This window comes from Eimeria acervulina, genomic scaffold, assembly GCF_000499425.1.
Source record: "Eimeria acervulina Houghton genomic scaffold, Eah_scaff111, whole genome shotgun sequence".
Lineage (NCBI taxonomy): Eukaryota > Apicomplexa > Conoidasida > Eucoccidiorida > Eimeriidae > Eimeria > Eimeria acervulina.
This window is the reverse complement of record NW_013549420.1, coordinates 32,979-44,867: the sequence shown is the minus strand read 5'-3', so window position 1 is coordinate 44,867 and position 11,889 is coordinate 32,979. Positions and strand designations below refer to the sequence as shown.

The following is an 11,889-nucleotide window of genomic DNA, read 5'->3' as shown; positions in this document are numbered from 1 at the left end:
TTGCATGCAAAAAGAATTAAAAAAACAAAAATAAAGCCAAGAGATTGCAACCTCAAGAGACGCACGCAGCTGTCTCCCGCTACTGCTGCTGCTGCTGCTGCTGCTGTTGCTGCTGCTGCTGCTGCTGCTGGGAGGCGCACGCTGTTCAGGGTAAGAGCAGCATGTCCAAAAGGAGAGTAAAAAAAGAAAATGAAGACAAAGAAGAGTTTTAGCGTCTTTGCAGCCGTCAAAGGCAACAAAAAAACAGCAAAAAGATATAAATAAGAGGTAAAAAGGAGGAGAAAAACCCAACTGTATATACACCTGAGGTGCCTGTACACCGCAGCAATGTCGATCTTAGCGCTGCAGCAAACAGCAGAAAAGACAAGACAATTATGCTGTTCAAAACCAGAAAAGAATCTCTTTAAACAAAAACAAACAAAGAAAAAAGGAAAAAACAAACAAACCTCGTCCAATCAAACTCTCTACAGTCCCCCTCATGCTGCAGCTGCAGCAGCAGCAGCAGCAGCAGCAGCAGCAGCAGCGAGGACTCGCCTCGTCGAACGTCTGTAGCCTGTGATTGTTCTTTCCTATTTTAATGTTAGCAGCAACTGTAATATAAACAAATTAAATAAAAACTTCCAGCAAAGTGCAGCGGAGAAACAAAATAAAACCCTTAACAATTCTACTAGCATAATTACGCTATGCGCATTTCTTGCTGCTGCTGCCGCTGCTGCTGCTGCTGCTGCTGCTGCAGGGCATCGAGAGGGGAGAGGGACGCATAGTAGAGCTAGACAAAACAAAAGAACAAGACAGGAAACAAATTAAAACAAAATTTAATTTAACAATAATATTCTCTTCTTTTGTTTTCTTAAACTCAGCCTTAGACAGAGAAACCGCTGTCTTAACAGCAGTGAGCGGCCCCGCAGCAAGCAGCAGCTCCTGCTGCTGCTGCTGCTGCTGCTGCTGTTCTCCCTGGACGGTAGGTAGTACGCGATACTGCTCCTGCTGCTGCTGCTGCTGCCGTTTAATATTGCTGTTATTTATTTAATTTATTTGTTTGTTATTTATTTTATTTATTTTTATTTATTTATTACTTAAAATGCCGCACTTCTCTCAACAGCAGCCCTTCCTTTGCTGTGGGTTTCGGCTGTATTCGTTTTGTTGTCTCTTAAAAATAATATTAAATAAATAAGTAAATAAATAAATAAATAATATTATATAATAATAATAATAATAATATTATATTATACTAACAACCATAATATTAATAGTACTAACGGCAGCAGAAATAATATTAAATATCTTTAACGATGATAATTAGTAATAACAACAATTAAACTTAAACATAATATTACATAATAATAATATTATTATTTACTAATAACAATATAATAATAAAAATATTAAATAATAATTATAGTAGTAATAATAACGATATTATTAATGTAATAACAATAGCCTCGATATTATACAAGTAATATATTTTGTTTGTTTATATATTACTTTCGTTATTAATATTTAATAATAATAATAATGTAATAGAGGCGTTATACAAGTAATAGATTTTGCTTATATATATACATATATACAGATATATATATATACAGATATATATATATATATATGTATATATATATATATATATCTGTATACACAGATATATATATATATATAAACAGACATATTTATATATATAGTAGTTTCGCTGGTTAGGAATGCTGGCATATATTAAACAAAATAATAAATAAAATGAGTAAATAAATAAATAAACAAATATATATATGTATATGTATATATATATATATATATATAATAGTATATATACATAAATAATAATAAAACAAAGGGTTTTAATTTATATTTTTATTTTACGTTTCTATGACTTCACACGCAGAAAAAAAATCCCCCAATGCCTCCCAGCCCCTCAGCAGCAACAGCAGCAGCAGCAGCAGCTGCTGCTGCTGATGCTGCTTCTGGTGCAGCAGCAGCTGCTGCTGCTGCTCAGTATGCTGCTGCTTGCATGCAGTTTGCTGCTGCTTGCCTGCATTTTATGTTTGCATCCAAGCAGCAGCAAACCGCATGCAAGCAGCAGCAAAATGCATGCAAACAGCAGCAAACTGCATGCAAGCAGCAGCAAACTGCATGCAAGCAGCAGCGAACTGCATCCCTCAGCAGCGGCCAGCTCTCTCCTTGAGGCCCCGCAGCATACGAAGGAAACCCGTTGGCTTCGTAGGTGGTGCCGCTAGCAGCGCTGACTGCAGCAGCAAGCCATTGCTGTTGCTGCTGCTGTTGCTGCTGCTGCTGCTGCTCTCGCTGTTGCTGCTGCTGCTCTCGCTGTTGCTGCTGCTGTTGCTGCTGCTGTTGCTGCTGCTGCTAGAGGAGCATTCTTGCGGAAGGATACTATGCCCTGCGCCATCCGTAGTCTCGTTGCCAGCAGCAGAGGCAGCAGCAGCAGCAACAGCAGCATCAGGTGTGTTGCGTGCAGCTGTAAGGGAAAGCAGTGTATCCGACTGGCTGAGGTCTGCTGCTGCCGTTGCTGCTGTTGCTGCCGTTGCTGCTGTTGCTGCTGCTGTTGCTGTTGCTGTTGCTGTTGCTGCTGTTGTTTCGCATTGGCTGTCTGCCGTTGTCGGGCTGTCGCTGGCGAGAGATGAGGCGTCTGCCCCCCTGACAGGCATAGCAGCAGCAGCAGCAGCTGTTGCTGCTGCTGCTGCAACTTCTGCTGCGGCAGGTTCTGCTGCTCCCGGTGCTGTTACTGCTGATGGAAGCCCGGCATCACTTTGCTGCTGCTGCTGCTGCTGCTGCTCTTCGTGCTGCAGTTGCTCGTGGGGTGTCTCCGTTTGGTGCAACAGAAAAGAAGAGTTGCTTTCCTGTAAGGAGTCTGCTGCAGCAGCAACAGCAGCAAGCATGCATGGATCCTGCTGCTGCTCCTGCTGCTCCTGCTGCTGCAGGTCTAGTATCGGCTCGTCAGCAGCAGGAACCACGCCTGCTTGCTGCAGCGCATCGAAGTATGCCAGCATTTCATCCACTTCTGTCGCTGCATCAGCAGCAGCAGCAGCACCAACAGCAGGAGCTGCAGCAACAGCAGCAGGTGCTGCCGAGGGGTACAGGTGCGACCCTTGGGCTGCAACAGCTGCAGCAGCACCAGCAGCAGAACCAGCAGCAGCAGCAGCAGCAGAAGGGACGCGTGAATTCAATTCAGATTTCACCGAAGCCTCGGAGCTGCTTTCTGGGGGCAGCGGCGGACTGTCCAGCATGTCAGGAGCAGCAGCAGCAGAAGCAGCTGCAGCAGAAGCAGCAGCAGAGCCTTCAAATGCCTTTGTGAGGCGCTGCTGCCACCTCTGCCGGATCTTCTCCCTCCTAAGACGCCCCATGCGTTCAGCGAGCTGCTGCACCTGCAGCTGCTGCTTGAGCAGCTCTTGCTGCTGCTGCTGCTGCTGCTGGAGCTGCTCCTGTTCCTGCTGATGTTGCTGCTGCTGCTCCTGCTGCTCATACGTGTAATGGTGCGGGTAATTCTCCGCCAGCCGCAGCAGCTGCTGCTGCTGCGGCAGGGGAAAGTGCGTCTCTGCTGCATGCATCAGAAGCGGTGGGCCCTCGAGCTGCTGCCCTGCGGCCATTTGCTGCTGATGCTGCTGCTGCTGTTGCTGCTGCAGCTGCTGCCATTGCTGTCTCTGCTGCTCCTGCTGTCTCTGATGTTCTTGCTGCTGCCGGCGAAGCTGCAGCAGCTGCCGCAGCCTGTGCTGCTGCAGCTGCTCACCTCCGCCAATTTCGCTGTGTGGATATACCCCGTTGCTGCTGCTGTTGCTGCTGTTGCTGCTGTTGCTGCTGCTCGCTAGGCTGCTGCGGGAGCCGCTGCGGCTGCTGCGTTTTATAACCGGGTCTGCGATGTTATTGTACTGCTGCAGCGCGCGGCTGCTGGTTCCGTTGCCGCTGCCTCTTCTGCTGCGGCTTATGCTGCTGCTGCTTCTGCTGCTGCTTCTGCTGCTACTGCTGTGCCTGCTGCTGCTGCGCCGGTTTCGGCGGTGCAGCACCTGGGGGCTCAGTTGCGGATGCGGAATCCTTCTGCTGCTGAGAAGCTTGCTGCTGCTGCTGCTGCTGCTAAGCTGCTTGCTGCTGCTGCTGCTGCTGCTTGGCCGCTTGCTGATGCTGCTGCTTGGCCGCTTGCTGATGCTGCTGCTTGGCCGCTTGCTGCTGGTGCGGCCTATCCGCTTGCTGCTGCTACTTATGTGTCGCTTGCTGCCTCTGCTTCTGGGTCGCTTGCCGCTTCTGCCGCCCTTGCTTCTGCTGCTGCTGCTTCTGATGCTGCTGCTGCTGCTGCTGCTGCTGCTGCGGATCCTCCGCGAGCGGTGCATGCGCTTTGCATTTGATTTTTGCCCATCGAGTCTTCTTCTTTTATTTTGTTTTTTTAGCGATGTTTGTCGCCTTGAAGCCCCCTTATTTCTTCTTCCTCTTTTGAGGCTCTTTATCCTCTTGCTGCTGCTGCTGCTGCTGCTCCTGCTGCCGCTGCTACTTCTGCTGCTGCTGCTGCTGCTGGGAGACACCAGTTGCTGCTGCTCCTCCTGCTTCAAGTGATGCTTTCTTTCTTCTTGGAGTCCGTTCAACGGGATATCAGAGAGAGAGACAGAGCCCCTCATTCCCCTCCCTTCAGATGCTGCTGCTGCAGCAGCAGCAGCAGCAGCAGCAGCAGCAGCAGGTGGAGGGAAAGCAGCAGCAAGCTGCGCTGACGCTTCTGGGGTAGCCAAGTGCCTTGTAGCTTCTGCAAAAGGCTGAGGCAGCAGAGGGTGCAGCAGAAGCTGCTGCTGCTGCTCTTGCTGCTCTTGCTGCTGTTGCTGCTGCTGCAGCTGCGGGAAGGCCAACAAGTCCTCTTGCTCCTTCCGCGTCTGAAATTGGTGCTTGTGCTGCTGCTGCTGCTGCTGCTGCTGCTGCCGCCGCCCCCTGGAATGAACCTGCGAGCTGCAGCGGCTTCGATTGCTTTTACTCTTCCGGTGTCGTCTGTGCCGTTTGCTGCTGCTGCTGCTGCTTTTCCTCCTCCTGCTGCTGCTGCTGTTGCTGCTGTTGCTGCTGCTGCGGTTCTGATGCTTCCTGCGAGAGACGGACGCGCTGCGGCCCCTTCTATCAGCTGCTGCACGCCTCGCGGGACTGCTGCTGCTGCTGTTGCTGCTGCTGCTGCTGCTGCTGCTCTTTCTGCTTCTCCTAGAAGACAGATGCTTCCTGCTGCTCTGTTTGTGTCGTGAGAGGCGAGCTCCGGCGCATTTGGTGCTGCTGCTGTTGCGTCTTCTGCTGATGCTGCTGCGGCTGCTGTGCATGCTTTTGCTGCTGAGGCTGCCGCTGCTGCTCCTGCGTCTCTGTTTCTTGCTCCTCCCGCTGGCGCGCTTGCTGCTGCTGCCGCTGCTGCTTCCGGTGCTGCCGCTGCTGCCGCTGCTGCTGCTGTGTCTGCTGCTCCTGCTGCTGCAGCTGCTGCATTCATCCAATACGCCTGAGTTGCTGCTACCCGGCAGCCCCAACTGAAGCGCTGCAGCAGCAGTATTCGCGCTGCTGTCTTTGCGGCTCGTGCTCCTACCTTGTCTGCTGCTGCTGCTACTGCTGCTGCTGCTGCTGCTTGTGCGGCTGCCCCAGAAGCAGCAGAACTCTTTAAGAAAGGCGTCACCATCTAGGCGAGCCTCTGCTGCCAGCTGCAGCAGCAGCGCATGGCCCTTCTGCAGCAGTAGTCTTATGTTCACAGGCACCTTCTGCCTCTGCTTCTGCTGCTGCTGCTGCTGCTGCTGCTGCTCTGCCTCGCAGCTGCTGCTAGAGAGCTGGCGGTGGTGCAGCAAGGCTGCCGCCAACGCAGGAGGGGGCGGCGGTACTGGAAGCAGCAAGGAGCTGCTGTGTTGCTGTCCGCTAGCAGCACCAGCAGCAGCAGCAGCAATTGCTGGTGCTCCTCCCGAAGCAGCAGCAACAGCTTTCTGCTGCTGCTGCAGCAACTCAGTGGGGTGCTGAGCCAACTGCATTCGCCTCCAGGGAGGCCTCAATGACTGGGAACTCCCCGCTGTCTCCTCACGTGGCTGCTGCTGTTGCTGCTGCTGGCGTTGCTGTTGCGGCTGCACTTGTTGCTGATGCGGATGGATCTGCTGCTGCTGCTGTATTTGCTGCTGCTGCATTTGTTGCTGATAGGCTTTCTGGTGCTGGGGCTGTACCTGCTGGTGCATTTGTTGTTGTTGCTGCTGCTGCTGCTGCTGTTGAGGCATAGGTAGCCGCCTCTGCTGTTGGTTCCGTTGCTGCTGGCCTTGCTGTTGGGGCAAGTGCTGCTGCTGTTGTTGCTGTTGCTGAGGCGTCAGAAGAACTTGTTGTTGTTGCTGCTGCTGCTGCTGAGGAGTAGGAAAAAGCAGCTGCTGCTGCTGCTGCTGCATAGGGCAGCTAAACCAGTTCGAGGCGGGTGGAGCAGCTGGCATAGAAGCAGCAGCAGCGGCTGCAGCAGCAGCAGCAGCAACCGCTGCATGCACTGCAGCAGGAGCTGAGGGGCCAGTGGGCAGACGGTGGCTATCTGCGGCTTCTGCTGCTGCTGCTGCTGCGGCTGCTGCTGCTGCAGCGGCGGCGGGATGCGAAGCTGGTAGCAGCTGCTGCAGTTGCTGCAGGCCCGGAGGCGGAGGGATCTCAAGAAAGAAGCGGCCAGCTTGAGGGTCTTGTTGCTGCTGCCAAGGCTGCAGCTGTTGCTGCTGCTGCTGCTGTTGCTGCTGCATCTGCGGTTGCTGTGGATGCTGCTGTATTGACTGCATATGCTGCTGCAGCTGGTGCGGTTTACGGTGATGCAGCTGCTGCTGGTGTTGTTGCTGCTGCGCTTGTTGCGGCTGCCGGTGATGCAGCTGCTGCTGTTGCTGCACATGCTGCGGCTGGCGGTGATGCAGCTGCTGCTGCGGCTGCTGCTGCTGCTGCTGCAGTTGCTGCGGCTGCTGCAGTTGCTGCGGGTGCCGGTGATGCGACTGCTGCTGCTGCTGCTTCTGGTGCTGCTGCTGCTGCTGCTGCTGCCACGTGTGCTGCTGGGGAGCTTTTGGAGCTGGTGCCCACTGGGGCGGTGGGGGGCGCATTAGCTGCTGCTGCTGCTGTTGCTGCTGCAGCTGCTGCAGCTGCTGCTGCAGTTGCCGCTGCCACTCAGGTGGCAGCACCAACTCCTGGCCCTCTTCTAACTCCTCCAGCAGCAGCGCCTTGCAGCGGCGAATGTGTTGCGCTGCAGCAGGACTCTTCTGAAGCCTGAAACTCAATCTCCCGCTGCTGCTGCTGCTGCTGGGGGGCTTCTGCAGCAAACCCGGCGGCTCTCCAGGCTTCTCAGCTTCTGGTGTGGCCATCTTACCCCCTGCATGTGCTGTTGCTGCTGTTGTTGCTGTTGTTGTTGCTGTAGGCGTTGCTGCTTCTGGCACTCCGGCTTCTGCTGCTGCTGCCCCTGCTGCTGCAGCACATGCAGCAGCATGAGGCCAAGAAGGGTTGCTGTGCAGCAGCTGCAGCAAAGAAGATCCCCCATTGCCGGCTCCCAGAGCGTCTGCATCTGCTGCTGCTGCTTCTGCTTCTTGTCCTGCTGGTGTATCTGGCGAGCTAGCATCTGCAGCACTGCCTCCAGGCCTACCCTGTGCTGCTGGTGCTGCTGTTGCTGCTGTTGCTGCTGTTGCTGCGCCGCCTGAAGTCGCCATAGAACCCCATATTGCACCGCCTGCTGCTACTGCCGCTCTTGTTGTTGCTTCTGCTGCTGCTGCTGTTTCTGCTGCTGCTCCTGACGGTTTGTCGCGCAGCTTCTTCCGCAGCCGCTCCAATACAGACGCCATGCGTCCTCCCCCCCCTCCCTGCTGCTGCTGTTGCTGCTGCTGTTGCTGCTGTTGCTGCTGCCGTGGCAAGGCAGCAGCAGCAGCAGCGGCGCCTCCATGCGTCTCTCCCTGCTGCCTGGCCGGTGCAGCACCAGGAACAGCCGTCATTGAAGCTGCTACGTGGTTAGCCGTTTCTGAGTTTGCTGCTCTTGCTGCAGCAGCAGCAGCAGCAGCAGCAGGAGGGTCTTCTGCAGCACAGGGAAGCAACTCGCCGTCTTCAGTCTCCCCATCTCCTCTGCCACTGCCGATAGACCAGAGGTCAAAGGGCGCGGTGGTAGTCTGTTTGCTGCTGCTGCTGCTGCTGCTGCGGCTGCTGCAGTCTCTAGGGTTGCTGCTGTGGTTGCTGCTGCCGTTACTCTTGCTGGGCCCGTTGTTGTTGCTGCTGTCGGTGCTGTTGCTGCTGTTCTCGTTCCTGCTGCTGCGGCTCTCTTCGCTGCTGCTGCGGCTATCCTCGCTGCTGCTGCGGCTGTCCTTGCTGCTGCCGCTGCTGTCTCTGTTGCTGTAGTGGCTGTCCTTGCTGCTGCTGCGGCTGTCTCTGTTGCTATCATTGCTGCTGCGTCTATCAGCGCTGCTGCTGTTGCTGTCGCTGTTGCTGTTGTTGTCGTTGCCGCTGCTGTTGCTGCCGCCGCTGCTGCTGTTGTTGCTTACAGCACCAACGTTTGCTGCCTGGCCCTCCAAACGGGCACCGCCGTCACTGCTGCTGCTGCTGCTGCTGCTGCTGCTGCTTAGGCGTGCTGTAGGGCCACTCGCAAGATGGTTCCCACTACAGACAGGTGCTTCTGTAGCTGCTTCTGCTTCTAGTGCTGGTCCTGGTGCTGCTGCAGCTGCTGCTGCTTCCCTGTCAGCGGCAGCAACAGCAGCAGCAGCATCGGCATTGCTGTGCTGCTTGAGGCATTTGGCGGAGTCCCCATACAGCGGCACTTTCTTTTTCTGCTGCAGAAGCTGCCTCGGTTGTAGCAGCAGCGGCTGCAGCTCATGCTGCAGGAGCTGCTGCTGCAGCCAGCCTACCTGCTGCTGCTCCTGCTGCTGCTGATTGAAACAGAGACAGATGAAGGTCCTGCGCCCCACAGATCTACACCGCCGCAGCACGGAGCCCTTCCTGGCGACGCTGCCTTCCCTATGCGGGCTTTTAGCTGCTGCTGCTGCGCTGCTGTCAGCTGCTGCAGCTGCTGCTGCTGCCGTATGCGCAGCTCGCGGGGAAGGACGGCGTTGGCTGGCAGCAGCAACAGCAGCAACACCAGCAGCAGCAGCAGGAACCCTGAAGCCTCCGCAAATAAACAGCATCCAATGGTGGCTCGGCATGCGCAGACTCACATCAGCACTGCTGCTGCTGCTGCTGCTGCTGTTGCAGCTGCTGCAGCTGCTGCTGCTGCGGTGGGCCTCCGCCTGCTGAGAGCAGCAGCACATTGACGAAATGCCGCTGGTTGCTGCACAGCAGCTGCAGCAGCCGCAGCAGCTGCAGCAGCTGCAGCAGCTGTTATCCGTTGCTGCGCCATTGGGAAAAGGCTGTACCTGTACCTGCTGCTGCTGCTGCTGCTGCTGCTGCAACGGGAGCGCCGACGGCGCAGCACACGAACAGCTGTGGGCTTCGAATGCCGCTAGAGAAGGAAACATAAGAGGCTGCAAAGCATATGTGCTGCTGCTGCTGCTGCTGCAGCTGCTACTGTCAGTGGCACTCGTATTACTTCTTCTGCTGGCCTTTGGAGTCAGCTGCAGCTGCAGCGTCTTCTGCTGCTGCTGCTGCTGCCGTTGCTTCCTGTCCTGCTGCAGCGAAGCTGTTTCCGTGAGCGGCCTTGCAACACCTCCGCCGTCTACGTTTAGCTGCTGCCACTGTCCTCTACACACCAGCAGTCCGCTGCTGCTGCTGCTGCTGCTGCTGCTGTCCGGGTGTATAGACAGCCGGAGTTCCCATACGTCTGTGAGGGGCCTCCCTTCAGCGCCAACTCCACCGAAAATAAAAAAGCTGCAGCCTCCGCCGCATCGCCGCAAGGCCGTCATCGAGTGCCTGCGCAGCAGCAGCAGCAGCAGCAGCAGCAGAAGCAGCAGAGACGGGAGGTTGAACGCACAGCGCAACGCCGGTACACCCAAAGCACCGGATGAGCAGCAGATTGCAGCAGCAACTCAAAGTGGCAGCAGCAACAGCTGCTACCCCTTTCGAAAGTAGCTGCGATTGCTCCTGCTAGCAGCAGCAGCAGCAGCAGCAGCAGTAACAGCAGCAGTAAGCGAAGCAGCAGCAGCAGCAGCGTAAAGTAGGCTCTCCTCACCCCATTCGAGCCGCAGGCAGTGGCCCCGACATAACCAGCTTTAACTCCTGAGTCTCAAGGAGAGGCAGAACATCTACTGCTGCTCCTGCTGCTGCTCCTGCTGCTGCCGGTGCTGCTGCTGCTGCTGCGCTTCGCAGCGACAGCAACAACGCCACAGTTGTATCGGTGAGCACGCACTGCATATTCTGATTAAACTTGGAGCTGCCGCGCTGCTGCTGATGTTGCTGTTGCTGCTGTTGTTGCTGCTGCTGCTGCTGCTGTGCAACGATGCTGCCCCCGTTCAGCAGCAGCAGCTCCGCTTTGCTGCCAATGCTGACAGCAGCAGCAGCACCACCAGAGCGCTGCAGCAGCGTGCCTCCTACGTCTCGCCCCAACCCAACCCACGTCCACCCCTGAGTTGCTGCTGCTGTGTTGCCTGCTGCTGCTCCTGCTGCTGCTGCTGCTGCGGCAGAGGCTGGCAAGGCTACATCTTCCGCAGCATCAGCAGGAGCATCAGAGTGCAGGGGCGCTGCAGAAGCAGGGGAGTTGTGTGTTGGGGCTTCTGCTTGTTCTTGTGCTGCTGCTGCTGCTGCTGCTGCTGCTGGGCGCAGCACACTGCGGTGTACAGGCAGCAGCAAAAAGGCATCAGGGTTGAAGCTCCATCGGCCGAAGGCGTCGCGGCACTGCCCCCCAAAAACAAATACCCAAGGACACCCACCAAGCAAAGCCTCTGCTGCTGCTGCTGCTGCTGCTGCTGTTGCTGCGGCTCCTGAATCAGCTCCCGCTACTGCTGCTGCTGCTGCGGCTGCTGCTGCTGCTGCTGCTGCTGCGTGCTGCCCCGCCCAACTGCTTCCGTGGCCGCCGCAGGCCACGGCAGACCACCCTACAAACTCCTTCGCATCTACAACTGATATGCTGCTGCTGCTGCTGTTGCTGCTGCTGCTGCTCAGGTACTGATCGGCTGTGGTAGCTTCAGTGCTGGTGCTGCTTCTTTCCGCTCCCAGTACATGTACAGGCAGCAGCGCCAGTTGCGCCGCTTGCTGCTGTTGCTGCCGTTGCTCCTGCTGCTGCTGCTGGTGTTGCTGCTGCTGCAACGTGACGAGCAGCAACTGTGTATGGCTCGCCAAGGGCGAGGAGCTTTGCCCGAGCAGCAGCAGCGCAGCAGCAGCAGCAGCAGGCCTGCGGCAAGGGGGAGTGAGCGCGTGCTGAGCCTCAGCAGCAGCAGCACCAGCAGCAGCAGGAGTAGTCTCCAGCCACGCAGCAGCATCGCCTGCCCAGGAGAAGACGTGGGGGGCCCTGGTAAGGCCTCTTATGCTCTCCAGACAGCAGAATTCCTCTTTACCCTTCCCTGCTGCCGCTGCTGCGGCTGCTGCAGCTGTTGCTGCTGAGGCTGCAGACGATGCTGCTGAAGCATATTGCAATTCTCCTGCTGCTGAAGGCAGTGTAACTGCTGCTCCTTCTTCTTCCGTCAGAGGTGGCGTCCGTTTTGCTGCTGCTGCTGCTACAGGGAAAGACAACGGCACTGCAGCAGCAGCTACAGCCTCCCTTAGGGCCCCCAGCTGCCTATACACCTGAATAAAGAGCGGGGAGGGGCCCCTAGGGCAGACAGAAAGAATGAAGGTGCTGTGAGAAGACTGCACCACAAAGTGCCACGTCTCCTCCCCTCCATCTGCTGCGCAACCTGCTGCTGCTGCTGCTGCTGGTCCGGGTACTGCTGCTGCTGCTGCGCTTGTTCTCGCTGCTGCTGGCGAGGCAGCAACAGCAGAAGGAGAAGCAGCAGGGAAGGTGACGGTGCTGCCGCACCTCAAGTCCGCCACGTCCGCAACCTCACCCAT

At 56.0% G+C, this 11,889-nt stretch overlaps 1 protein-coding gene across 1 annotated transcript; it reads right to left on the bottom strand.

Moving 5' to 3' along the window:
* Positions 1–2,150: 2,150 nt before the first annotated feature.
* Positions 2,151–11,889, bottom strand: EAH_00017410 (hypothetical protein, conserved; the record flags this gene model as incomplete). The annotated part of the gene is made up of 2 exons (XM_013393862.1): positions 2,151–9,816; positions 10,076–11,889. 2 exons carry the CDS (start codon positions 11,887–11,889, stop codon positions 2,151–2,153), a joined length of 9,480 nt encoding a protein of 3,159 aa, XP_013249316.1.